Source organism: Fusarium keratoplasticum, chromosome 3, assembly GCF_025433545.1.
Source record: "Fusarium keratoplasticum isolate Fu6.1 chromosome 3, whole genome shotgun sequence".
Lineage (NCBI taxonomy): Eukaryota > Fungi > Ascomycota > Sordariomycetes > Hypocreales > Nectriaceae > Fusarium > Fusarium keratoplasticum.
This window is the reverse complement of record NC_070531.1, coordinates 5,440,616-5,464,449: the sequence shown is the minus strand read 5'-3', so window position 1 is coordinate 5,464,449 and position 23,834 is coordinate 5,440,616. Positions and strand designations below refer to the sequence as shown.

At 53.8% G+C, this 23,834-nt stretch overlaps 13 protein-coding genes across 13 annotated transcripts; 4 read left to right on the top strand and 9 right to left on the bottom strand.

Annotated features, from left to right (window-relative positions):
* Positions 1 to 1,616: 1,616 nt before the first annotated feature.
* NCS57_00500600 (uncharacterized protein) lies at positions 1,617 to 3,082 on the bottom strand (the record flags this gene model as incomplete). The annotated part of the gene is made up of 3 exons (XM_053054949.1): positions 1,617 to 1,772; positions 1,824 to 2,833; positions 2,884 to 3,082. 3 exons carry the CDS (start codon positions 3,080 to 3,082, stop codon positions 1,617 to 1,619), a joined length of 1,365 nt encoding a protein of 454 aa, XP_052917109.1.
* Positions 3,083 to 3,677: 595 nt separating this feature from the next.
* NCS57_00500500 (oxygenase subunit alpha) lies at positions 3,678 to 5,002 on the top strand (the record flags this gene model as incomplete). Its single annotated transcript, XM_053054948.1, has 4 exons — positions 3,678 to 3,957; positions 4,004 to 4,302; positions 4,357 to 4,529; positions 4,576 to 5,002. 4 exons carry the CDS (start codon positions 3,678 to 3,680, stop codon positions 5,000 to 5,002), a joined length of 1,179 nt encoding a protein of 392 aa, XP_052917108.1.
* Positions 5,003 to 5,545: 543 nt separating this feature from the next.
* NCS57_00500400 (uncharacterized protein) lies at positions 5,546 to 7,279 on the bottom strand (the record flags this gene model as incomplete). Its single annotated transcript, XM_053054947.1, has 3 exons — positions 5,546 to 5,776; positions 5,825 to 6,808; positions 6,866 to 7,279. The coding sequence occupies 3 exons, from the start codon at positions 7,277 to 7,279 to the stop codon at positions 5,546 to 5,548; spliced, it is 1,629 nt and encodes a 542-aa protein (XP_052917107.1).
* Positions 7,280 to 7,832: 553 nt separating this feature from the next.
* NCS57_00500300 (Cupin-2 domain-containing protein) lies at positions 7,833 to 8,458 on the bottom strand (the record flags this gene model as incomplete). The annotated part of the gene is made up of 2 exons (XM_053054946.1): positions 7,833 to 8,230; positions 8,287 to 8,458. 2 exons carry the CDS (start codon positions 8,456 to 8,458, stop codon positions 7,833 to 7,835), a joined length of 570 nt encoding a protein of 189 aa, XP_052917106.1.
* A 433-nt stretch (positions 8,459 to 8,891) lies between these two features.
* NCS57_00500200 (Flavin-Reduct domain-containing protein) lies at positions 8,892 to 9,590 on the top strand (the record flags this gene model as incomplete). The annotated part of the gene is made up of 1 exon (XM_053054945.1): positions 8,892 to 9,590. The coding sequence occupies one exon, from the start codon at positions 8,892 to 8,894 to the stop codon at positions 9,588 to 9,590; it is 699 nt and encodes a 232-aa protein (XP_052917105.1).
* A 507-nt stretch (positions 9,591 to 10,097) lies between these two features.
* On the bottom strand, positions 10,098 to 12,639 carry NCS57_00500100 (Zn(2)-C6 fungal-type domain-containing protein; the record flags this gene model as incomplete). The annotated part of the gene is made up of 4 exons (XM_053054944.1): positions 10,098 to 10,934; positions 10,990 to 11,293; positions 11,354 to 12,009; positions 12,058 to 12,639. The coding sequence occupies 4 exons, from the start codon at positions 12,637 to 12,639 to the stop codon at positions 10,098 to 10,100; spliced, it is 2,379 nt and encodes a 792-aa protein (XP_052917104.1).
* Positions 12,640 to 13,031: 392 nt separating this feature from the next.
* On the top strand, positions 13,032 to 14,315 carry NCS57_00500000 (Beta-lactamase domain-containing protein; the record flags this gene model as incomplete). Its single annotated transcript, XM_053054943.1, has 3 exons — positions 13,032 to 13,125; positions 13,176 to 13,993; positions 14,046 to 14,315. The coding sequence occupies 3 exons, from the start codon at positions 13,032 to 13,034 to the stop codon at positions 14,313 to 14,315; spliced, it is 1,182 nt and encodes a 393-aa protein (XP_052917103.1).
* A 118-nt stretch (positions 14,316 to 14,433) lies between these two features.
* On the bottom strand, positions 14,434 to 14,906 carry NCS57_00499900 (YCII domain-containing protein; the record flags this gene model as incomplete). Its single annotated transcript, XM_053054942.1, has 3 exons — positions 14,434 to 14,627; positions 14,682 to 14,734; positions 14,812 to 14,906. The coding sequence occupies 3 exons, from the start codon at positions 14,904 to 14,906 to the stop codon at positions 14,434 to 14,436; spliced, it is 342 nt and encodes a 113-aa protein (XP_052917102.1).
* A 751-nt stretch (positions 14,907 to 15,657) lies between these two features.
* On the top strand, positions 15,658 to 18,202 carry NCS57_00499800 (Zn(2)-C6 fungal-type domain-containing protein; the record flags this gene model as incomplete). Its single annotated transcript, XM_053054941.1, has 4 exons — positions 15,658 to 16,449; positions 16,504 to 17,180; positions 17,230 to 17,533; positions 17,582 to 18,202. 4 exons carry the CDS (start codon positions 15,658 to 15,660, stop codon positions 18,200 to 18,202), a joined length of 2,394 nt encoding a protein of 797 aa, XP_052917101.1.
* Positions 18,203 to 18,256: 54 nt separating this feature from the next.
* NCS57_00499700 (NAD(P)-bd-dom domain-containing protein) lies at positions 18,257 to 19,229 on the bottom strand (the record flags this gene model as incomplete). Its single annotated transcript, XM_053054940.1, has 2 exons — positions 18,257 to 19,126; positions 19,182 to 19,229. 2 exons carry the CDS (start codon positions 19,227 to 19,229, stop codon positions 18,257 to 18,259), a joined length of 918 nt encoding a protein of 305 aa, XP_052917100.1.
* Positions 19,230 to 19,381: 152 nt separating this feature from the next.
* NCS57_00499600 (Amidohydro-rel domain-containing protein) lies at positions 19,382 to 20,386 on the bottom strand (the record flags this gene model as incomplete). The annotated part of the gene is made up of 1 exon (XM_053054939.1): positions 19,382 to 20,386. The coding sequence occupies one exon, from the start codon at positions 20,384 to 20,386 to the stop codon at positions 19,382 to 19,384; it is 1,005 nt and encodes a 334-aa protein (XP_052917099.1).
* Positions 20,387 to 20,631: 245 nt separating this feature from the next.
* Positions 20,632 to 22,241, bottom strand: NCS57_00499500 (uncharacterized protein; the record flags this gene model as incomplete). The annotated part of the gene is made up of 3 exons (XM_053054938.1): positions 20,632 to 21,416; positions 21,466 to 21,774; positions 21,824 to 22,241. 3 exons carry the CDS (start codon positions 22,239 to 22,241, stop codon positions 20,632 to 20,634), a joined length of 1,512 nt encoding a protein of 503 aa, XP_052917098.1.
* Positions 22,242 to 22,837: 596 nt separating this feature from the next.
* Positions 22,838 to 23,778, bottom strand: NCS57_00499400 (FAA-hydrolase domain-containing protein; the record flags this gene model as incomplete). The annotated part of the gene is made up of 3 exons (XM_053054937.1): positions 22,838 to 23,428; positions 23,479 to 23,556; positions 23,608 to 23,778. The coding sequence occupies 3 exons, from the start codon at positions 23,776 to 23,778 to the stop codon at positions 22,838 to 22,840; spliced, it is 840 nt and encodes a 279-aa protein (XP_052917097.1).
* Positions 23,779 to 23,834: the final 56 nt, after the last annotated feature.

The window sequence follows — 23,834 nt, the reverse complement described above, 5'->3', positions numbered from 1 at the left end:
TTTGGACTTGACTCCACCGCGGGAGGCTGCACTGGTTAAGATGGGGCACGGATGTAAGCGTCAGGGATGCCAAGACGTCGAGGCGGCTGACCGAGGGAAACGCAAGGCTTGAAAGGCATTCTTGTTTCCCTTCATGTCAGAATATAGCCAACCTACTGTTTAATACTCTTGGTGCTGCATGATGAGTGTTTATGTAGACCATCTAGTCTCAACAGGACGGGCAATGCTTGTAGGGTATATCTTCCAAGTCTAGCACTCATTTATTAGTTTCACCTATTATATTGTGACAATGAATGCGTATTATCTATTTCTGGGCATGATCTTTCCTCTCTTATTTTGTACTACCCGCAACCTTTCCGCAGCACCTAGTCCCCTGGGATTGGGTACGACAAGGGTTGGGTTGACCCGGCTCAGCGCCACATGTCGCAAGTCCATGTGCGTCTATCCGTTCAATAGAAACGTGGCCTTATCTTAGTACTTGGATCTCAGCCAAATGTCATCTGCCAGATGCAAAGAGGCGCCGTGGCAGCCGGACGCTAGCGGATGCGTAGGGCCGAGCCCGGTTTCGCCAACTCCACCTCCGGATGCCGTGGCCTCGGACCGTGGCATCGGCTTGTCCAAGTTTCAGGAGATTACAAAGTGTTTGATTGAGTGTCAGCTGCAAGACCTGGAACGAGGCCCCGGCCACAGGTGGTGAGATTAACGGTTGATGAGTGGAAATGAATACCCCTAATCCCACATGAGCCAGCGTGCAGTGTCCTATGAACAATCCCGGCAGTGGTCAAGCAAACCAAGACCCTATGTGACCAACACTTTAATCGATTGCGATCAAGGCCTTGATCACAGTCGCGACTAAATTACGGACAATGGACCTTACTAAGGAAATGGTTTGAAAAGGCATGCTGCTTTGTCGCGTTGCCTACCGCTGCTTGACTAGCCCTCACCGTGAAGATGGACGCGACGGTATTGGGACGTTTTCTCTATGCTTCCACACCGACAGCCTGCCAGCAAACGCTCTCGACTGCGATGCCGTATACGTACCTAGGGAGATGCAGGCACCTCAACGACTCGCTTAACATTGCCATTCTTGAATGCCCCCTGCAACAACCCGTGCGACCGAGGACGCCACAGCGCAGCTATGCCTTAGTATACGGAAGTCATTTGACATAGCAAACTCTTAGGTCTTCGGTGGTGAAGGGCATTTACTAAACAAGCTAGTTATTCTAGCCTAGTTTTCCTCTCTTTCGCTTTAGAATAATATTATATTAAAGGCTTTAAATATAATATAATTATTATAATTATAAGATTTTTTAAATTATAATTTACTTAATTAGTAAGCTTTTTAAAAGGTTAATTAGGTTTTTATTTTTTAATGTTATAAGGGCTATTAGTCTTAACGATCCACCCTAGGACTAATATATACCTGGAACCCTACTGGTTTCACAAACCAGTAATTTTTAGTAACCCATGGTTTATTCCTTCGAAGCTTGAAGTCGAACTCATGCAGCAACCGTGGAACCATCTTGGAGATCTCTAACGTGGAGATGTGTCTTCCGATACATGTTCGGGACCCCAAGCCAAACTGGAAACTGGTCAGAAGCCGCAGCAACTTTCAATCAATCTTCGATACTCACGGGCATCCAGTGTCGGCTCATTTTCGATAGCTGATCCGGATCCGCAGTCAACCAGCGTTCTGGTCTGAACGAGTTGGCGTCTTGGCCAAAGATTGCTGGGTTGTAATGCTCAACCCAACTGTTGATACCCACGATGGTCTGTTTCGGTGATTAGCGTCATCCATTGGCGGAGAGCAGATACTTTCTCACCCCGTCTGGGAAGAATTTCCCGCTGATTATAGCTCCTCCCTTAGGCACAACTCTCTCGATCGGTAAGCCGGTTGCCGGGTGCATCCTGAGGGCTTCTTTAATAACTGCCTGAAGGTACGGAAGGCCAAGGCTGTCTTGGAAGTTGATACTCGTCGCAGGACCAGTCTTCTTGGAAAAGAATCCGTCAATCTCCTCTCGGAGAATTCGCAACTTGTCTGGGTTGCGGAGAAGGTGATAGAGAATGGCGCTAAGGCTTATCGCCGTAGTATCCGAGCCTGCGACCATGTTCGCCACGCACCCGGCAAGGACGTGATACTGCGTAAATGAGGAGTTGTCCGCTGTGTTCTTGGCAATGAACTTGGAAAGAAAATCCATGGTACTATGATGTTCAGAGGCACTATCGAGGTCATCAGTGACTATCGCCTTTGGATTAGACTGATGATCTGCCAGACACTGCTTGGTGAACTCGACGATATATTGCCGACCTGTGCCGCGTTTCCCGATCCGGTTCCTGACGGGTGCGAGGTACTGATGCAGAGACGAGTATACACCGACCTCGGTCGCGTAGTACAGATGATTTTCAAGGTTTTTGATAATATCTCCGACATCTTGACCGTGATCAAGGAAGCCAAGTCTCTTTGAGTAAGTGATCATTCCAATCACATCAAAGGCGTAGCATTGGAACCAATGTCCCATGTCAACAGGTTCAGCAGTGCCCTGCCGACTACTCATCTCCGACAGTCTCTGCATAAACAGACTTGTGCACTCGTCGACATAGTGCTCGTAGTTGACTAGTGAAGACATGCTATACATGTTCTGGTAGAGCCGCCTGTTGGCGCTGTGACGTTTCTCATCGCGGTCCGAGAAGATGGACCATTTGTGCGGATTCGGATCGCCCCAGGAATCATACCAGGACGACTTGAGGAAAGCGCAGCCATGTCCGTAGATGACCTTGGCAGCGAGGGGATCGCAAATGCTATATCTCTTTGGACCATAACGGACGATTGGGCCTGTTGCTCGGCGTCAGTTGCGAAACATGCAACCCAGCAAAGTGGCTTACCGTGTTTCTGATGGAGAGCGATGTTGTCACGCTCGAATTGACCTCTGTCGATTCGCCAAGCGTACCAAAGATCCGTGAATCGTGCTAGCCAAGGCCCAGGGACTGACGCCAATGGGGATGCCCAGATTTGATAAAGCCTGATCAGCAGCTGGACTGCGAGAAGAAGGGCAGGGGCCAAGAGGAGAAGATAAGGATGCATTACAATCTCTATCAATGGCCTAGATACGGCCCGCGATTGTGAAGTATCTCGAGATATCTGGGTATCCAATGCTTATCTGGGTGGGATGATATGAAGAATTCCTGAATCAGCCTAAGACGCTAGCAAGAGGCCAGAATTTGCTATGACAGATTTCGGCTGGTTAGCGGATCTAGAACCGGAACTGCGTCATCTCCACAGATACTGGAGTTTAAGATTATGTAGCTGGAATCCGAGGTATTCGCTGCTTCACCCCGCATCTTAAAAGCTCACGGACGACCTCGGCCGCGAAGCCGAACCATTAGTATGAACCCCTGCAATCCTTATCCGAGATGCTACGAAGCCAGCTCTGGGCATGACGGATCATGCGTCTGATGGCCGGTCTTGGTTATAGCAGTATCCGGAAGTCTGTTGTTGCTTGCAGCCGCCGACGGGCGTTTTTTCCATCTTCAGCCTTCACGGAGTTCTCGGCCGGTACCATCCAAAGTGTCGAGGCGGGAGCTAAAACTTAAACACGCAATATTCATGCAATTGTCTTACCACGAAATGCTATCATCGCTTTAGCCTAGAATTGCAGAGAACAGCAAACCAAATCATCATGCAGAGCACTCTCCCAGCATCATGGTACCGCGAGCCAGGCTTCTACCAGCTTGAGCGACGGGCCATATTCAGCAAATCATGGATACTGATCTCCCATTCCTGCCAGTTCAACGAGCCTGGAAAGTACGCTCGTTATGAAATGGCCGGCTATCCCTTCTTCATCATCCGGGACCGAGCCGGCAGCATCAACGCGTTTCTCAACGTGTGTCGCCATAGGGCGTTCCCGATTGTGCATGAAGACGCGGGGAAGGCCATGGTGCTGTCATGCAAATACCACGGTATGAGTGGACTTGAAGTTTCTGGAGCCTCAACTGACTTTGGCAGGATGGTCATACAGTATGAACGGAAACCTGGCCAAGGCCCCCCGGTTTGACCAGGTTGAAGGCTTCAAGAAGGATGACTACAAACTGTACAAGGTGCACACCCACATCGATGATCTTGGGTTCCTCTGGGTCAATCTAGATGCTGCTGAGAAGCCAACTCTGAGCTGGGAAGAGCAGTTCGGCGGCGTGGACAAGCAGCCAAGGCTGAGCAACTTTGACATGAGCAACTACGAGTACGATCACACTTGGTCGATGGAGGGCAAGTTTAACTGGAAGACTCTGATTGAGAACTACAACGAGGTTTGTGCACCGGTTGGACCTTCAGTCGTTCAATCTACTAATGGGAATCAATAGTGCTACCATTGCCCTACCGCTCATCCCGGCCTTGCACCATTCTTTCGGGGTAACAGGCAGATGGTGTACGGTTGCCACAAGTACTGGGTTGAGCACCTCGGCGGAAAGGGCGAAGAGCGTTCAAGTTCAGTTAGCCCTACCTACATGTTCCCAAATGCCTCGGTCACATTGACGTAAGACTCTGAGCTCCCTGACAATATTCCAACTAACACTCTTCAGTCCCATCTTCTTCTACATGATGTCCATTGTCCCAACCTCAGCTACAACCAGCCTGATGCGCTACGAGGTCTACCGTGCCAAGAACGCAACGCAGGAGCAGCTGCAGGAAAAGCTCGACTTCTTCGCCCAGGTCGAGGGAGAGGACAAGTGGCTCGCCAACGGATCCCAGGCCAACCTGAACAGCGACACGTACACCACCGGGCCGTTCCATCCTGATGTCGAGCAGGGGGTCACGTATGTCACGGGGCTGGTGAAGAAGATGTTGCTTGATCATTTTGACGAGGAGAAGAAGCGTGGTCAGGAGTGGTGGCCTGCTCGCAGGGCTCTTGTTCAGTCATCTTCTGAGGAGGATGAGGCGTTCTGCCGTGGTGTTTGTGGGCACTCTGTCCTGAACGGAAATAATGCTCCGGAAGGGTTATCGTGGTGATTTATTCATTCCATGATGAAGTTTTTCTCGAGTCGCTTTAAATTTCATTGCTTGACATAAGAGCTTTGTTATTCATTCTTTCTTTATCATGTTATAATACAAGCATTCTAGATCTGTACGATAATGCCCCTAGGGGCATTCAACCGTACCAGTGTCGTCACGAGTTGCTTTCTGTTTTCGAGATACTTAATCTGCTTCAAAACATAGTAAGATATGTCATGCAGTCAATTATTTAGTGGTGTTCTCAGCAATACTCAGGAGGTCTTGAAGGTCGACCCCATTAGATTTTTTCCTCATGTGGCTTTGGAGTAACCCTACTACCCTTCAGACCAAGCCAATACACCTCTCAATGTAAAGAAGCAGCCTAGGTTTATACCACTTGAGAATTAAATTCAGTGCTACGTGTCTCATCCTCATTTACTAAATATCAGACAAGCCTTGCTTGTTTCAAACCAGCGATACCTCCTTACCCTTACCGCTCTATCCGCCTTGTTCTTGCCATCACGAAAAACCCGTCCTTCCATCACACGAATTCCCAACGGTCTAACTCTTTGAGTGTGAGATGGGCATGTCAAGAGACACCGACTGAGCGCTCTCAAAAGTGACCTTGGTCTCGGCGTCGAACGCTCGAAGCTCCGAGCGCGCATTCTCAGCCCCTTCTTTGACAAGGCTGGCAATCTTCTCGGACCTTGGCAAAAAGCGCACTTTGAAAGGCACCGGGCGATTGACTTGCGAGACGGTGTACGCGTCTGGATCGAGAGTGACCTCCACTCCCTGTTCATTTGTTAGCCGGTAATCCGCGGATTATTACAATATGCTCACATTTTCATCCAGCCCGGGGCGGATGTGGAACGCCCACAGCAAAGAGACAATGGTAAAGTATAGACTCTGCTGCGCCAATGCCTCTCCGCTGCACACTCGCCTGCCCCAGCCAAACGCGTTATGCCCTCTCTTGTTCGGGTAAGCTGGCCGGTCGAATCCATCAAGAAACCTTTCCGGCCAGAACCTCTGAGGCTGGGGATACTCGCGCGGGTTGCGTGAGATGGCGTAGAGATTGCCGATGATAGCTGTTCCCTTTGGAATGAGGAATCCGTTGTAGATATCATCCTCAGTCGGGGCGTGGGGAGGACCGCCGAGGGCAAAGGCAGGCCGCCACCGCAGTGTTTCGTTGATGATGGCCGCCAGATAGGGGAGATTCTCCTGGTCGGACCAATCTGGATAGCGGTCGTGGCCAATCACGCCATCTATCTCCTCCTGTGCCTTGCGTTGAACGTCCGGGTTGAGACACATGGCCAGGACAAACGTCAACATTGTACTCGTGGTGGTATCAACTCCAGCACCAATGAAGTTGCCAGTCAGATTTGAAATCTCGACCTTGCTGAGACCATGTTCTTCCTTCTCCCTCAGCAGCCTCTTTGCAAAGTTATCCTGTGCAGCCTCAGCGCCCTCGACGGACAAGGCGTAGAAGTATTTGTTGGAGGTATCGGCAAGCTTCCTCAGCTGGTTCGGAAGCGCGTTGAGCCATGGAGGCATCAAGGCAAGGATGGGAATGGCCTCTGTGTAAGTCTTTCCCGGGAAGCCGAGATTGGCACTTCCGACAAATGCCTGGGCCACTTTGAGGACAGTGTCAGATTCACTGCTGATCCGACGGCCCCAGGCGATGACGGATACGATGGACACGGTGAACCGCAGGGCACCCTCGACGAATCTTCCGGGATCGTTGAGACATTCGTTGATGAGAAGCTTGGACTCGTTTGCTTGAACAGATCGGTATGTTTGGACGATCTGGGCATTTGCAGCGGAGTGCTAATGATCGGATTAGTATCACCTTGCTAGCTAGTGCTGATAAGGACCGCAACTCACAGTGAGTCTCCGGTGCAGTCGCCACTGCTCCCCGTAGGCCAGGCCAGCTTGGTTGAACTTGTTCAACCCAAAGATCTTGCCAGTGAGTGTCTTGACTGCTCGTGATGAGTAAATGTTTGCCAGCTTGTCGCACAGATTCGACATGGACCAAGCATCGTTGCAAATGGTGACAGGGGTATGTCCATCCCAGATAGTGATGATGGGACTCTGGTACTTGAACGACCACTCTTCGAATTTCTTCCACTGTCTGCTGCTGGGGATGTGAAAGATGTTGCCAAACAAGGGCAGCGGGAATGGGCCTGGTGCCATGCGCCGTCTGAGCCGGAGGACGCGTACGTAGTCGACGAGAACCCAGATCACACCGTAGGCAATGATGGTCGCAGCCACTACAACAAGGAAGATAAATATCAACATGATTGCCTCTTTGGTCAATGCAGCAAGCTAGTTAAAGGTGTGATAGCTCTGAGGGTGGAAGCAATAAAGCGAAGCGTCCCACTATATGTTGAGCTTCGTTCACGACCAAGGAGCGAATGTCACCAGAGGCATCAATTGACTACTACTGTAACTAATCGGCCGGAGTAAACCTAACTCCAGCCGGCCGGATTGGCCAGGCCTACTGATACGGAGGCAGCAATGAGAGGGGGGTTGCCCTCGGGAAATCTGACGGGGTGGGACTCTCTCGGGTTTTGGGGTTTGTCGGCAACCTACCCCGCCGGCCGAGGATCCGACCCCGGGTTCGTCTTGAGATAAGGAAGATATGGGAGATTTCTAAGGAGATGATAGCCTTCCAATATAGAATTTTGGGATGATCCAAGGTCACATTTGACAAGACAACTTGGCGAAAGGAGGACAGGTATTTTCCAGGAACAAATATTAGCAACTCTTCAGTCTTTCGGATTGATGAAATCTAGCTAGGCCTATTCCATAACTAATATCACGCATTCCATCTATCCGTGAGAGCGGCCAACTACTTGTCCTTCTTCTCGAGATACTTCTTCGGCACTCGAAGCGTGGCATAGTTCGACATGGCATCCAAGTGCTCCTTGTCCGAAATGGGCCTGCCCTCCTGCACATACGTGCCCAAAAGCTTGAAGTAGTTGATGTAGTACGCCGGCGTGTACGTGTTGAAGAACTTGACCTCCTGGTCCGTTGGGTTGCTGAAGGTGTGGGGAGCCCGGGTTGGGACAGTCACGTAGTCCCCCTCGTGGGCGTCTATGATGTCCTCGGTGCCGTCCGCCTTGGGAAGATGGTAGCGAATTGTGCCCTTGGTTGTCAGAAAGGTCTCGTCGTGCATTTCGTGCCAGTGGGCCGGTGGGCCCTTGAGTCTGGGGGGGAGAGTGAACTCGGCCGCTCCGATGCGGTTGTCTTTACCCGACGAGTCACGCGTCAGCTTCTTCCTGTTGGGGGCTGGCCGCACTCACCTGTGCGAGACCCATCTTCCAGCACGCGGCAGGTGATGAGCCCCAGCTTGATGATGTCGCCGGCTTTGGCTGGCACGAAGTTTACCGGGGTGCCATCGGTGGGGATATCGCGGCCGGGGCCAAGTTCGACATCATCATCAATGGGTTCAATGGTAGAAGTCTGTGGCGACATGATAAGATGTTTGGGTAGCTAGCAAGAAATAAGTTTGTCTTTACAAGATACAGAATTACAGGTACATCAAGGTTACCATAAAAGAGGCCTTCTTTTCAATCCTAGCATCTCTTTCAGTCAGCAACAGGGTGGAGACTCGTCCCCGGACTCGTCCCCCGAGTTTTGCGGGAGAACGTGGCTTCACGATCCTCGGCCGCGTCTTCCACTGAATGCGGAATGTCCGAGACTCTCCGTTGAACACGAGCCGCGGGTCGCGCTCGTACTTCCGTGTCAAGGCGTTAGACAGCTCCGGGACAACAGATGACAACACGTCGTGCTCCTTATGAACCCTTGTGTCTATGAGATCCATGATTGACAACCTTGAATAGGATCCGCAATTTGAAGTGTTGGAATTCCTTTCAGTTCTCAAAAAATACTCTCACAGAACCGTACAATGTATTACGAACCTGGAAACATCCCCCACGGCCTCCCCCGTGACCCCTTCAAGGCATGCGTCGTCCCCCGCCCCATCGGCTGGATCTCCACCATCTCCGGCACAGACCCGGACACGCACAACATCGCGCCCTACTCGCAGTTCAACAACCTCACCTTCGACCCGCCATACGTCATGTTCTCGGCCAACCAGAAGCCCGACTCGCAGCGCAAGGACACGGTCCGCAACGCCGAGCTCACGGGCAAGTTCTGCTGGAACCTGGCCACCTGGGACCTCCGCGAGGCCGTCAACATCTCAGCGCAGCAGGTCGACTACGGCGTGGACGAGTTTGAGCGCGCGGGGCTCGAGAAGGAGTACAGCCGCGCGCTGCCGGGTGATCCTGTGCCGATGGTCAAGAACAGCCCCGTCAAGTTTGAGTGTGTCTACCACACAACTCTGCGGCTGCCTGCTAGGCCGCCGATGGGGACAGTTGACGTCGTCATTGGTAGGGTGATTGCGGTGCATATCCGGGACGATGTCTTGACCGATGGCAAGTTGGATGTTTCCAAGACGCACCCTATTGCTCGATGCGGGTATTTTCAGTATGCGGTGATTCGGGAGACGTTTGAGATGATTATTCCGGGTATGGATGAGGCAACGCACGCGGGGTTGGAGGGGAGCAGTAAGATACATCAGAAGATTCAAGATGTTCACCTATGAGAGAGTCAGTAGTTAAGAGAATTAGACATCATTTGAATATTTAGATGATTCTTTGCTTGATTTGTGTGATTGGCAAGCTCTCCAGTACATGAATAAGCCCCCTGAACCCCTTCAACCCCTTTTGTTACTACATGGCTATTCATTTACCTGCAGTCTTGAGAAGGTGGAAAGGGATAATTCTCTTGTTTCTCGTACGGAGGTTAGAGCAGTTAAATACCCCATGAGAGGTTTAACCTTTCATGATGATGCAGCTAGGTATAAGTCTTCTGCTGCAGGCGGCAGAAGGTTAAAAAAAAATAAGAAAAAGGCCACTATGTTAGCATTGGGATATAATGCTATGATGTGTCGACAATGTGTTCTTTGTTATAGTTGAAGCCCGGCCCTTGATGCGTTAACTGAGCCACAAGATTGGCTATTCATTTACAGTTATTCGGTGATCCCAGTAGTGCACCAAGATGCGGAAAACCACTTGATACATGTTCAATTTCAACCACCCCCAGCCATTCATCAGAAAACATCGTCGAGGAACGAAAAGTCCTGCACGCCTCCGAAGTCATCAACAGAGAACTGGCCATCTATCATCATCTGATCCGGGTCTGGGAGTGGATCTGGTATACCACCCATGGAGAAATCCGGCATCGTGAGAGTATATGCCTGACGCCATGGACTCTGTATCATATCAGTGAGTTGCAGAGCCAGTGGCGAGACATCCGTGGTAGCCGGTGGAGGCATAGCCGCATTTGGTTCAACTGATCTGATAGGGGGCTGCTGATGCCGACCATGTGGCTGCTGTGGTTGTGTTTCCTGTCTGGGATAACTTGCGGTAGCCGATGAAGTATGTATCACTGGCACAGCCGATGAGGATGACGCCACGGAGCCTCTGAAGGATGCCCGCCTCAAGTCATTCGCATTCCGCGAGCCTCGTCTAGCCCGCTTGCTCAAAGCCTCCCGCCGTGCCGAGCGTGCCTTTTCCAGCAACCTAATGATGGACCGCCACTGCTGAGGTTTCCTGCCATTCAGCAGCGAAGCGGGATGCTCCCACCGCAGCACGATGGCCTTTTCAACCGCTTCCCATGCTCGACGCGAGTGTCTGCAGAACGGATCCATCTGCAGCCATACGAGGACGAGCGAGAATGCATGCCATTGCGTGTAGGAGCTGAAAAGCCAGAGCCACGGGCGCGTACGCGGATCGGTCCGCAGCTTGTAGTTGAGTTCCATGACCTCGACTGCGACGAGGAAGAGCCTCTCGCGGGTGGCTTCTGGCATGGTTCTCACGTCGTGTAGCGGGTTGCATCCGTGCAGTCTGACTTTGTGGAAGAGCATCCTGGTAAGGATGACAGTAGTCTGAACCTCGCATCTCAGCACGTTTCGTTTACAGTACCGCGACCTAAAAACTCACCCAGTGAAATGCGTTTGTCGGAGAACATTCTCGAAGAAAGCGCTCTGAGAAATTCGACTCGCAAGCCTCGATCCAATCAGCCCGCTCCTGCGGTGTAAGTTCCGCATACGCTTTCCCTGTAGCTCCGCACAGTCTTCTCGAATCAGCCATGCAGCGATACATGCTGGTGATCTGGCAGCGGGCTAGCGTGAAGGTCATCTCTGTGATGCGTCTTGCTTCAGGCGGGTACTCTGCCATGGCGGGATATATCTGTGCGTCGTCTAGGTTCCGGGGTGGGTTGGTGTCAGAGCTGCTCATCTCAAGCCTGTGCCAACAAGTTAGAATGAGGCACCGGAAAATTCAACCTGGGACGTGCCGTGCTTACAAGTTGTATTCTCCAGAGTAAGCCTCCGCAGACGGTGCATCCAAAATGGCAATCTGCCACCAAAGCCTGCGTCGCATCTCCACCTCATATATCGACAGCCCAACGAAACTATCCTCTCTGTGCAGGCCAAAGGTCTGGGCCAGCCGAACAGCCAGGCCTGACAGCTTCCAAGACAATCGGGGTTCGTGATGCTGGAGAAACACGAGGTACAGAGCCAGGGCCTGCAGCGGGCGGATGTCGCCAGTGTGGATGAGCAAGGCGCTGGCAAATAGTCCCTCAAGTTCCTCCCTCAAGCGGGATAAGACCTGTGCCTGCCCGTTGCCAAAGATCACGACGCATTCTTCCTCGCTCAGACTGGTCACCGCTCCGTAGTAGGCCGCCAAAAGGTTGCACTGCATACCGTCGGCCGAGCTCGGTGAATGCCATCCCAGAACAGCCTGCTCCAGCGACGGAAGATGCAACAACTTGGTCAACGGCTCCACCCTTTCTTTGTATATGCCCCAAAGATGCATTTTCTGGACAACCAAAATCTGCATAACTCGTTCTTTGGAGTTGGCCAGTGTCCCCGGACAGCGACCTGTCGACGTTCTCTGCATGTCGCTCTGGTCTTGATGGGCGTCGTTGTCGTCTGTATCTGACTGGGAGCCACTACTGATCTGTAGACCGTTAGACATGTTTCAAGCAGGGGTTTTGCGAGCTCTTACCTCGGTGCTTCCGTCGTCCCAGAACCACCGCCTCACGTATATGTCTTTGCCGTGGTCGCGGACAATCTTGCCCGGGCTCTCGCTGTGGCTCGACACTGCACTAGGGGTTTTACCAGTTGCTTCCTGTGCCTCGCCCTGATTCTCAGCTCCAGCTGAGCTCTCTTGGATGTAAGGCTCAGGCTGAATCTCAGTCGCTGCTCCTTCCTGGGCAGCAGTGGGAACCACAGGCTGCAGAGGTTCCGTTTGGCCGTCCCCATCAGAGAACTGATTCGAAGGCAAAGAAGCCTCAGCCGTCTCGGACTCCTTGGGCTCCAGTGTCTGTACAGCCTTCTCAAGTCTCTGCAGCATCTCAAAAAGCTCCGGTGCCATCCCGGCCTGAGCCCGGTTCGCGATGCCGACGGGGAACACGCACTCGTTTCCAGCCTTGACGCAACTGGTGCATGGCTTCTGCTTGTCGCACTTGACCTTTCGCTTGCTACACATCAAGCATGAGCGCCGTTTTCTGCCGGCATTGCTTGTGTGTGTTGGAGCTATGTTGGTGACAGAGGCGCTCGCTGTCGAGGGCATCTGCTCGTCCGCCATGTTGCTTTGATTCGTGTCGTGACCTAGCCCTGGTTCAACGAGACTGAGGATGGTAGTGTATGAAGCCCGATCTAGGCAGTCGCACTACTGATTAGACTTCCGGGACCCCGGCCGAGGGGATTACAGACGCTATTCGAGATCGAGGAGACCAAATTTACAGGGATTGGCCCGTCGGCCGAGGCCGCCGAGCAGCATTGTGGTGATCGAGACTAGACTCCACTATCTATCACATCACCAAGAAGGTGAACAGCTGGGAAAATAATCGGAAATAAATATGGCGTCGTGCTATATCATGTCTCATTATGGCAGCAATTCCAATACGCCCTCTGCCAATTGCTAATTCCTGACTAGGAGCACGTTACCATCTCGATTACCTGTACGAGCTTGCCATCATGAAACTCAAATGCGAAGAAACACTCGATTCTCTGACACAGGGCCTCTCATCTGGGCTTCCAGGAGTAGTGCTTGCTGCTTTCAGTAAAGACGGTACGGCCACCGTAAACTACGATTAAGCCTCAACTCACATATCTATCTAGAGACTTTCTACACCGTAGCTAAAGGCCAGCTCAAAGAAGAAAAGGGTCAGCAAATCACCCTCGACAGCACCTTCTGGGGCTTCTCCTGCACGAAGCTGCTCACCACGATCGCCGTGCTACAATGCGTTGAGAAGGGCTTGATTGGTCTGGACGACCCGGTTGGCAGCGTGCTGCCAGAACTCGAGAATCCGGATATCATCAAGGCCAAGCCCGACGGGCTTTTTGAGCTCGTGCCAGCCAAAAGCAAAATCACCCTGCGCCATCTGGTAACTCACACAAGCGGCCTCTCCTACGACGCCATGCACCCGATACTGGTAGCATGGAGAAAGTCCAGAGGGGAACGCCCTTTAGTGATGAGCGGCAAGGTGGCCGAGGCCTTTACCCTGCCTCTTCTCTTTGAGCCTGGGAGCAGCTGGGTATACGGTTCAGGTCTCGACTGGGTTGGGGTGCTGGTGGAGAGACTCAACGGTAACACGAAACTGGCTGCCTACATGCAAGACAACCTGTTCAAGTCTCTTGGATTACGAAGCTCGACCTTCCATCCATCTACGAGACCAGACATCCTGACAAATTTGGCCCAGATGTGGCATCGGGCCGATACGGGAGAGCTGTCACCGATTCCGTCCCCGTATCCGCTAGATGCACAAGATGATAGCGGCGGTATGGGGCTCATAACGTCAACTTCGGACTTCATCGCCATTCTGCAAGATCTTTTGAAGGAGAAGCCCGTCCTCCTCAAGCCGGACTCTGTGGCAGCCATGTTTACCACTCAGTTTGAGACCGGAACACGCCAATACGAGGGACTTGTAGGACAAGAGGTACGCTCCGTATCCACCTGTGATAGTCCGCTTCGCTAACGACTGCCGACAGTCCCTGCACAAGCAATTAACTGGAGACGACACGGGTCATTCCGAGGTGGCATTTGGCCTGGGTGGTTTGGTTGTTCAGGGGAATGTGCCCAATCTCCCGTCCAAGACGCTCACCTGGAATGGAATGCCCAATATTGGCTGGTTTGTGAACCGGGATAGAGATCTGGGCGCCGTTTACGTGAGCCAAGTGCTTCCTGCGGGTGATGCAAAGAGCGTGGGGCTTCTAGGGGAGTTCTGGAGAGAGATCTGGAGCCAACATGGGCGGTCTTGAGTATGCGACTGCAGTGAAACTGGCATGTATTGATATCAAATCAAGATATATGTTTAGATGGCACTGGATAGCATAGACATTGACTTCTATCCTCTCGGCCCCATATCTGGGCAATCCATCAAATAGCACTTCGCTTTGGCCGGAAGAAAGGATGGATCTGCGCATTCTCGAGGTCCCAAACCCGCTCCTTGACCAGGGGATCATCCTTGAGGCGGGCCAGGACGTCGTCCCGTGTGGGGGCAAAGACTAGCATGGCGCTGCCGGTTATGTGCGGGGGCTGTCCCGGGCTCGCACGGTCCTTCAAAGTGGCTCCTTCAGGGCATTGCATTAGAGAGAGTCAGTCATTGTGCAGCGAAACAGTCTCACCTCCAAACACCCAAAAGTCCTGAGGGTCCGATTTCATCCTTTGGATGTGCTGACTGATGGAGGTCAGTCGTCATGCAAATTTTACTTGACACATGGAATGTGTTTTGTGGCGATGATGTGAAATACTCACGGAAACACGGCGGCTCTCCTTTCTTTGGCATCGGGGAGGTCTGGGATGTGGATGAGCCACTCTGACTTTTCCACTGCAGAGGTTGACGAGGTCATGCTGGATAAAACTTTTGATGCAAAAATGAGGCTCTTTAATTTACTTCCAACAGTCACCAGCGTGGTGTCGACCCAAGTCTTTTAAGTCCTCCATACCAACTTCGCTATATGGAGGACCGGACGGGTCTCCGGATGTCGGACCCCGGGGGCCCCGGCCGCTGTCTGCCGAGCATGGGTGCCGGTCCCATCCAGATTACCAGATTACCAAGGTCCAGGCTGCTTATCTCTTCCCTTCCTGGTCACCTTACCCGGCCCTCGCGTACCCAGCCGAGACAGCAGAGACATGCCATGCTTGCGTGGTACTTGGTAGTGAGTGTTCTTTTCTTAGATTCTGAACTCCTCAGGATTGATAATGGACCAGGCTCCCCGCTGAAATCTGGCCGAGCAAATACCCTTCCCCTGATTCGTGCTTCCCCGCACTTTTGCAACCCGCTTGATACCGTCTTGCGCTAAGGAATCTGGTGGCGTACCCTACCCTCCAGCGTGGGTGTCTGGTGATAATGGATGGAAATGCGATGCCCGTCTTATCTCACCTCCTCTTTGTGCTCGCCTACCGTGGACGACGGCTTCCCCTCTTCACAATCATTCAGTGTCGCATGTAATGCCCAAGCTCTAGCTCGTTACTATTGCACACATTGGACGGCAATCGCTTCCACTGACGACGTAGACGACCTTTCCTTGGCGCGGCCTTGACAATTGGGGCACAAGCCTTGGTACACGGACAATCCGCCATTGCCAACACCAGCGCGAGATGGAGTCTCGGGACAAACCGCAGTCTCAAGTTCCGTCGGGCGACCAAGCCATGTCTGAAGGCGACACCATCATCTCAGCATGGAATCCCACCGGAGACGGCCAGGAGCAGCAAGAACAGCAACAGCAACAGCAACCGCAACCGCAACAGCAACAGACACAGCAGCAGACACAGCCTCGCATGCCCCGGAGAGTTTGCGCAGCATGTCGTCGCCGCAAGGTCGGCTGCGACAAGAAGCAGCCGTGCCAGCACTGCAGCAAGTCTGGCACCGAGTGCGTCTACCCGCCGGACAACAACCCGGACGCGCAGCAGATGCTCCGGGACACGCGACTGCTGGAGCAGCTCCACCGCCTCGAGCCCATGTTCAAGACGCTGGTCAGCTGCATGGAGCAGGGCACGCTGCCGTCCTCCGTGTTGAACTCCGTCCTGCCGCAGAGCCTGGCGGACCCCAAGAATGCGCCGCCGTCGCCGACGCCGCCGATGCCTCCGCACTCAGTCGAGTCCGGCGGCACGGGCAATCAGCCGGGGTACCATCTCGTCGGCAATGAATCGCATGCGACGCAGCAGACTCCGAGTCCTCTCCAACAGTCGCACTCGCCGTTGCAGGACACAGACTCAACTGCTAGCTTGCAGTCCAACCCTGCCAATACTGCGAGTGCACCTGGCGAAAGCTCTCGAGAAGCCTCAGGCTCGGCTTGGTCACCGTACGGGACATCGATGGGGAAGCTGGTAAGGGATAACGGTCGGCAGAGATACGTGAGCGGTACATTCTGGGAGGTTCTGCATACTGAGGTGGGCAAACTTCCAGTAGGCCACTTCCATGTTGCTGATACCCCTTCTCTCTAGCACGACATAGACGAAGCTGTAGTGAGCGACGATGACGACTCTGAATGCGACGAGAGTCCCCCTCCATCCGGCCTCGAGTCACTACAATACGCCCTGATCTTCAACACCTGCGCCCAGAAAACCGGCCCCGACTCTCCCCACCCGCCCCAACACCAAAGACTCAAGGCGTGGAAACTGTTTAAGGCGAATGTCCACCCGGTTGCGACCATCCTGCACATACCCTCAGTCGAGCCAATGGTCCTCGAAGCAATGCAGAACCCGCGGGACCTCCAGCCACCACTCGAAGCTCTCCTATTCGTGATATACTTTGGCGCCGTCAACAGCCTCTCCTCGGACGACTGCGAGCTGCAATTCGGCGAGCAGCAGTCTGCCCTGCTAACCAAGTTGCGCCGAGGCGCAGACAGCGCCCTTTCGCGCTCGAGGCTGATGGAGACGGACGACATGCTCACGCTGCAGACTTTTGTGGTGTATCTGGTGCTCCTGCGCTCTCGTGATCCTACCTACTCCTGGAACATGACCGGGCTAGCTGTTCGGCTTGCGCAGTCTCTCGGGATGCACCGCGACGGAAGCGCTCTCAACCTCAGTCCCTTTGATGCCGAGATGCGTCGCCGGCTGTGGTGGGGTATATGTATCCTCGACACGCCTGCCTCCGAGGACCACTCGTGCTCTCCAGGCCTGTAAGTCATCCGCGTCTCTGTGCAATGAGCCGAACTAACCCATGTCCAGCATGGAGCTAAGCAGCTTCGACTCCAGACCGCCCCTCAACGTGAACGACGCAGATCTGCACCCGGACATGACCGAGTATCCGAGCGAGTCTCGCGGCATGACCGACATGTCCTTTACGGTCGCCCGTTGCTGGGCCTCCAGCATCTGGCGGACCATGATTGACACGCGCAGGATTGACCCGGATACCGGGAGGAGCTTCAAGCCCATGACGGTAGCGGAGAAGCAGGCGTGGGTCGACAAGCAGAGGGAAAAGATTGTCGGCCGATTCTCCGGGGACAAGGCATCCCGGGAGTCGCTCCGCTGTGTAAGCCTCCGTCTGTCTGCACACGCGTGTTGTTCTAACATCCTGTAGTTGATCAGCGCTTTTATCGGCACCATCATCTCCAACCTCCATCTCATGGCCCTCAACCCGCTCGGTTCAGAGACCTCGCTGAACGAAGACCAGCGAAGACGCGTCTTCCAGGACGCGATAGAATGCATGACGCACTCATACCGCCTGCGCACCGACCCCCTGGTAGCACACTGGTCATGGCTGACAAAATGCTACAACGAGTGGCACGCCTTCGCCGTCATCCTGTACGAGCTCTCCAGCCGGCCCCTGGTGCGGGACGCCGACAAGGCCTGGCGGGTGGTGGAGCAGAGCGCCGTGCTGCGCTGGGACTCGCCGACACGGCACCGGAGGGTGCACCAGTGGCGGTCGGTCATGCGGAGCATCGACAAGGCGAGGAGGCGGAGGAAGAAGGAGCTGGGGCGGCGCAAGTCTGCCCTGTCGGCGAGGTCTTCGTCTACTGCGCCGCAGAACACGAGTCCGGCTGCCCAGCAACCATGGCCAACGGTAGACAATTCACAGGGCGGTCAAATTGACCTCGCACGTGCGTATCAAGGGGATGACAAGATGGGGCCTCTACTGGGGGAGGACATGTGTACTTTTGCTGGTGATGATGGTCAACTGTACTTTGTCTGTGAATACTAAACCAAGTTCAACTAGTCTAAATTTCTATTGCATTCGCGTACATCCTGTCAAGTGTCACACCAGCCGCTCCCTCAATAAGCCCTCAAATTCATCCCTGGTCATCTCTGTGAGGCCCAATCGATCCATGTCAGTATCATAAGTGCTCGCAAACCCAGGCGCAAAGGTCGCCCTCGTTGCAAAGGCGGCAAAGGCCCTTGGACTGAATATTCCGGAAGCCAAGTCGTCCTCTGCCTTCTTGACCAGGACCTCGGTGTCGACGGCAACGGGTGTCCAGTCGTGTCCCGGGTCGAGCCTCTGAAGCGTCTGGAGCAGGTCGCGTGGCGTGGTTGACAAGTCTTGGATGCGGATAGCTCTGTTCCTCGTTGCTTCAAAGTTGCTCAAGACGGCCACTACTGCTCGCGCAACGGTACTGATGCTTGTGGTAGAAAATGCAGTATCTCCGCCGTCGTAGATATTGACTGTCCAGGCGGTAAAGTCTGCGAACACGTTCAAATCAAGTCCATCGTCGAGCAGCAGACTGTTGTATATGTACGTATAAGTAAGCTCGTTCTCTTTAGCTAGTTTCTCCAGGTACTCCTCGGTCTGGACCTTGGTGCGGTACGTGGGAAACGCCCGAATCTTGGGATTCTGCAGATCAGCCCCGAACTCGGAGGGTATGAAACGCTTCACCCCGGCAGCTACCGCAGCGTCGATGAGTTTAAGCTGGCATTCCAGGCCGGTCTTTTTGCCGAGGGCAGACACGACGGCGCCGACTTCCCGGAGTGCGTCTTGGAGTGACTCGGGCGATTCGTAGTCCACCAGCGCGACTCTGGCCCCTGAAGGATAGTCGATTGGCTTGCGTCCGCGACTTGCCAGGACTGTAACGTCGAAAGACTGTTCTTTGAGGAGTGCTTCGAGCACCTGCCGGCCGAGGTGTCCTCCGGCCTGGAAACTGATCAGCGAGTAGTTCTTTAGCGAAGGAAGATGCTATTGCACCCACCCCGGCCAAGGCGACGGACTTGACCACTGCACTGTCAGCGGAAGGCATTGTCGATGGGTGTTGGTAAAGTGTCACTGAAAGTTCTGCGAGGCACCAAGCTTGATTCGAGAGTGAGATGGAGAAGAAGGTAAACATAGATATCCATCATACAGCAACACTAGCACGTACGTAACTAAACCAGGAGAATATCCATGCATGCATCAGTCCTCGGGCCCCTTCCCCGGACTCCCCGCCTTGACCCGCAGCAGCCTCTCCGCATTCCGGTAGGCAATCATCTCAAGCTCCTCCGGGGTAACCAGCCCACTGTCCTGCAGCTCTCGGATCCACCTCAGGCCGTTCTCGTTCTTCTCAAACGGGTAGTCCACGCTGTAGAGGACGTGATCGACCCGCGTGTTTCTCAGGATGCACGCCATCGGGGCCACACTCCACACCCCGCTCGTCGTGATCCAGATGTTCTCGTCCCACACCTGGCGCCAGGGTCTCTGCCGTTCTCCCCACCGCACCGAGAGCTTCTCTACCCGCTCTAGCATAAAGGGGAGCATCTCGCCAAAGTGGCCGACCACGATCTTGAGCGTCGGTAATTCGTCAAACAGCCCGGCTGCGAACAGCTTCAGCACCCCGAGCCCAGTGTCCTGATGCCAGCCAAACCCGCTAGACCCGAGGCTCCGAGCCGCACCGGCTACATAGTTACCCTCGTAAGCCGAGCGCTGGGTTTCCGCCGGGTACGTGGGATGTAGATAGATGGGTACATCAAGCTCAGTCGCTGCGACAAACACGGGCCAGAAACGCCGGTCGTCGTAGTGAGCCCCGTCCACATGGGCGTCCACCAGCGCCCCGACGAACCCGAGCTCCCGGACACAGCGCCGGAGCTCGGCTGCTGCCGCCTCGGGCTCGGCCATGGGCAGCACTGCGAGGCCGGCAAGGCGGTGCGGGTTGGCTCGCACCGCTTGGGCCAGCTCGTCGTTTGCCAGGCTGCTGAGGCGTAGGGGTCTGGGACCCAAGCCCGGCGCGTGCGACACGACCTGGAGAGATATGCGGTTGGTGTCCATGTCCTGTATCCGCAAGGCTGAGAGGTCTGTGAGGCGGGCTGACACGTCTGGCAGGTGCTTGAGCTGCTCCTCATAGATGTCGGAGAGCTCGGAGAGTAGCTTGGCCGAGACGAAGTGCTCTTCAAGCGTGATGAGGAGAGGCAGTGGCTTGGGCATTTTGTCGACTTGTCCTGGGCTGAGAATTATGCTGGTGACCAAGATCAAGTTTGCCAACTTTACTGTTGAGCTGTGTTATATCTTTTATCTTGATCCAATCGTCATTGATGCCCCCGTGTCGGCCAAGCGCCCGCATCATATATCCGAGGTGCAGGTTCACAGCTGTGTACGCTATCTGATGCCCACGTCAATAACTTCGGGTCTGTTGGCGTCAATCCAAGGCTAAGTATGATAGTTATCTAATCTCAATCCCGTGGCTTCTCAATCAGCTTGCTCTTGTCAATGTAAAACATGGCAACAAGCGCCTCCTTCGCCTTGTCCAGATTCAGACCCTTCTGCCTCTCCTGGATATCGCGCTGGCTCTTGAGCAGCTCATCCCTAATCTGCGACCACTCCAACGTGTCTCCCGTCTCCTTGACAGTCACCGGGCGGATCTTGCCGTTCTTCTTCCTCCATACTCCATCGACAATGACGCCCTCGACATCTCGCACGTCGCTGTGTCGTACGACAGCTGCCAATGGGTCTGACTCGGAGACGCAGCTCATTGCCGGGCTACTGGGCGCATCGAATATGACCAAATCTGCTAGTTTGCCCTCCTTGATTGAGCCAATCTGGTCTCCTAGAAGAACTGCGCGTGCTCCGTTGATCGTGGCCGCGTTAAACGCCTCCTGGGTGCTGCCCCTCGGGTTAAGATGCATCCGGCGAGGAGCGCCAGTGCCATTTTCCGTCTCTGCCACAGCATCCTGCTGGCGTGCCATGTGTGACGCAGACCTGGCGAGAGCGAGAATGGAGCTTGTGCTGCTGGTATGGCAGTCTACGCCAAACGTGGTGCTGATGCCCGACGTGAAAGCAACTGGCCAGCCAAATCCCATCTGGGCTTCCGTATCCGGAGTGCTCGATACTGGAACCTTAGTCTCGACCAACTTGGCCACCTCTTTAGCGTCGAGGCCAGTCGCGTGCGACAAGAGAATATCGCTGGGCGACTTTATGAGGCCGTATGACTCGAGGGTAGAGATCAACGGGTTGTTCCCTTTTTCTTGTCAGAAACGTCAGGTAAAATGATTCGAGGCCGAACTTACCCAGAGCCGGGTTCTTAGCATAGTGAGACGTAAACAGCTTGATTCCCGCCTGGCGCAGCCCGGAAAAGATGCCCACGACAGCCTCTTTGGGCAGAAACCAGTAGTCAAACCCGAAACCGATGTGGACCCTGCCGTTCCCGTACGGCTGTGACCTAGCGAGCTCGAAGATGTGCGCCATGCTGGAATCCGGCATGATGTCGCGCGACGGCTCACATGTTTTTGAGTCCCATTTGGTAAAGTAGGGAGCGTGAGAGTAAGCAAAGATTGACCGGATGCCGGATGCTATGGTCGCGGATAGAGCTTGGGTTGCTATTCATGCATTAGCATTGTCCTCGACAGAATTGGTCATGAGACTTACCGTGTTCATTGGTCTGGTTGCCGTGGGCATGGTCCAGTACAAACGTAGTCCCAGCATCAATCGCCTCCAAAGCTCCTCCAAGCTGTCCCCAGAACATATCCCGCGGCTTGTACGCATAACTCTGCCAGAAGCCCGTCACCAGGTAGTCGAAAACAGACTGCTCGGCATGACACCCCTTGAGCTGCGTCTGCCACAGGTGATGGTGCGTATCGACAAAGCCAGGGCTGATGATCTTGCCGCTGCAGTTGACGAGCTCGGTGCCGGCCGGCGCGACGAGACTCTTGCCGATCTTGGCGATGCGGTTGGCCTGGATCAGGATGTCTGTGTTGCGGAGGGGTTTCACGTGATCCTTGTCGTCGTGGAAGAGGAGGGTGCCGCCTCGGAGGAGGATGGAGGAGGATGCCGCTACTGATGCCATGTCTGCTGGTCTGAGATTGTGATAGGTTGTGGCTGCGTCAAAGGTTGTCTCCGACACTGTCTTTATCAGCGTGGGCTTGTTGAATGTCACCAATCACAACCCTGATATCAGTCGGGTTTCTCGGCCGAGAATTCCGCAGTGAGACAGGGAAGAGGTTGTGCTCGGAACGACGTCCGCCTGGTTCCTCTTGACTTACCCTACACAGCTCAATTTTGTTCTCAAGGCAAGTCTGGACAGCTGTATTACGACTCGTTTAGCGGCTGTGGGAAGATATGGTGATTTTTCGATTTCGGATGACTTTTCTTCCTAGGGAAAAATGATGTGGAAGATTTGCGTCAAGGTGCGGAAACAAATGTCAACGTAAACAAACTCATTGGCTCTTTATGAAATGTCCGTCAATCAACTTAGAGGGGGGCCTATTTTTAGATTTTGGGCAGTGACTTGTGACTAAGGCAGCTCGTTAAATAATATCATGCATAAACTCTCTCTATCAGTATGAAAACAAACACCCCTTGACAGTATAGAAACGCGACGCAGACAGAAACAAAACCTCTAAAATCGATCTTCTAGGTAGGAACAACTTCCATGCATGAGACTCAATCACCTCCATGGAATACCATCTTATTCCTAATGAAACCAAGCCTTCCAATGCTGACCTCAACCACATCCCCATCCTTGAGACACCCGTTCGTATGCCATCCAACGCCCTCCGGGGTTCCCGTCATGATCACTGTCCCACGGCGCAAGGTCCGGCCTCGAGAGGCAAACGCGATGAGCTGTCGACACGACCATATCATCTGCGCCGTGCTCGTCGTCTGTCGCACCTCGCCGTTGACCGTAGTCTTCAGGTCCAGAGCCTGCGGGTTCGGCACCAGCTTCGGCGAGACCAGGTAAGGTCCCGTCGGGCCAAAGCCGTCAAAGGACTTGGCGTAGCCCATCTGGTACCCGGATACGTCGATGGCGTGAAGGTTGCGCGCCGAGACGTCGTTGCTGATTGTGTAGCCGAGCACGTAATCCAGTGCGTCGTCCTCACTGATGTCGTATCCATCCTTTCCGATCACGATGCTCAACTCTCCCTCGTAGTCCAGCAGCTCCTGCGCGTCTGGATGGATCTTGATGTCGTCCAGTGGTCCAGCCAGACGATCGGGAGGAGTAGCAAAGATGACAGGTTTCTTAGGCGGCGGAAACTATCATGCCTGTCAGCATTGCCTTCTGGCAGTCTGGAGGGTGTTCTTACCTTTGTCTCCTTGGCATGAGACTTGTAGTTGACTCCCGCGCAGATGATGATGGGCGTGCTAGGCAATGGACACAGTAGCTGAACAGACGTAAGTAACGTGTAGGGCATGGTTACTGGGCGGTAGCTCACCTTGACTAGCTCGGCCTTTTCGTCCAAGACCTTGAATCCAGATTCAATGCTGCCGGAAACGAGCTGCACTGTCTTGCTCTCTAGTTCCGAGGCTGGAATCTCGCCTTCAACATTACCATATCTCTCGATGCCTTCCTTATCTAGGAATCGGATAAGCCGATCAAACGACATCTTGAGATGAAAGGCGAAAGTGGCGAGCTCTCGGGTTTGTTGGCGGCGTTCAAGGA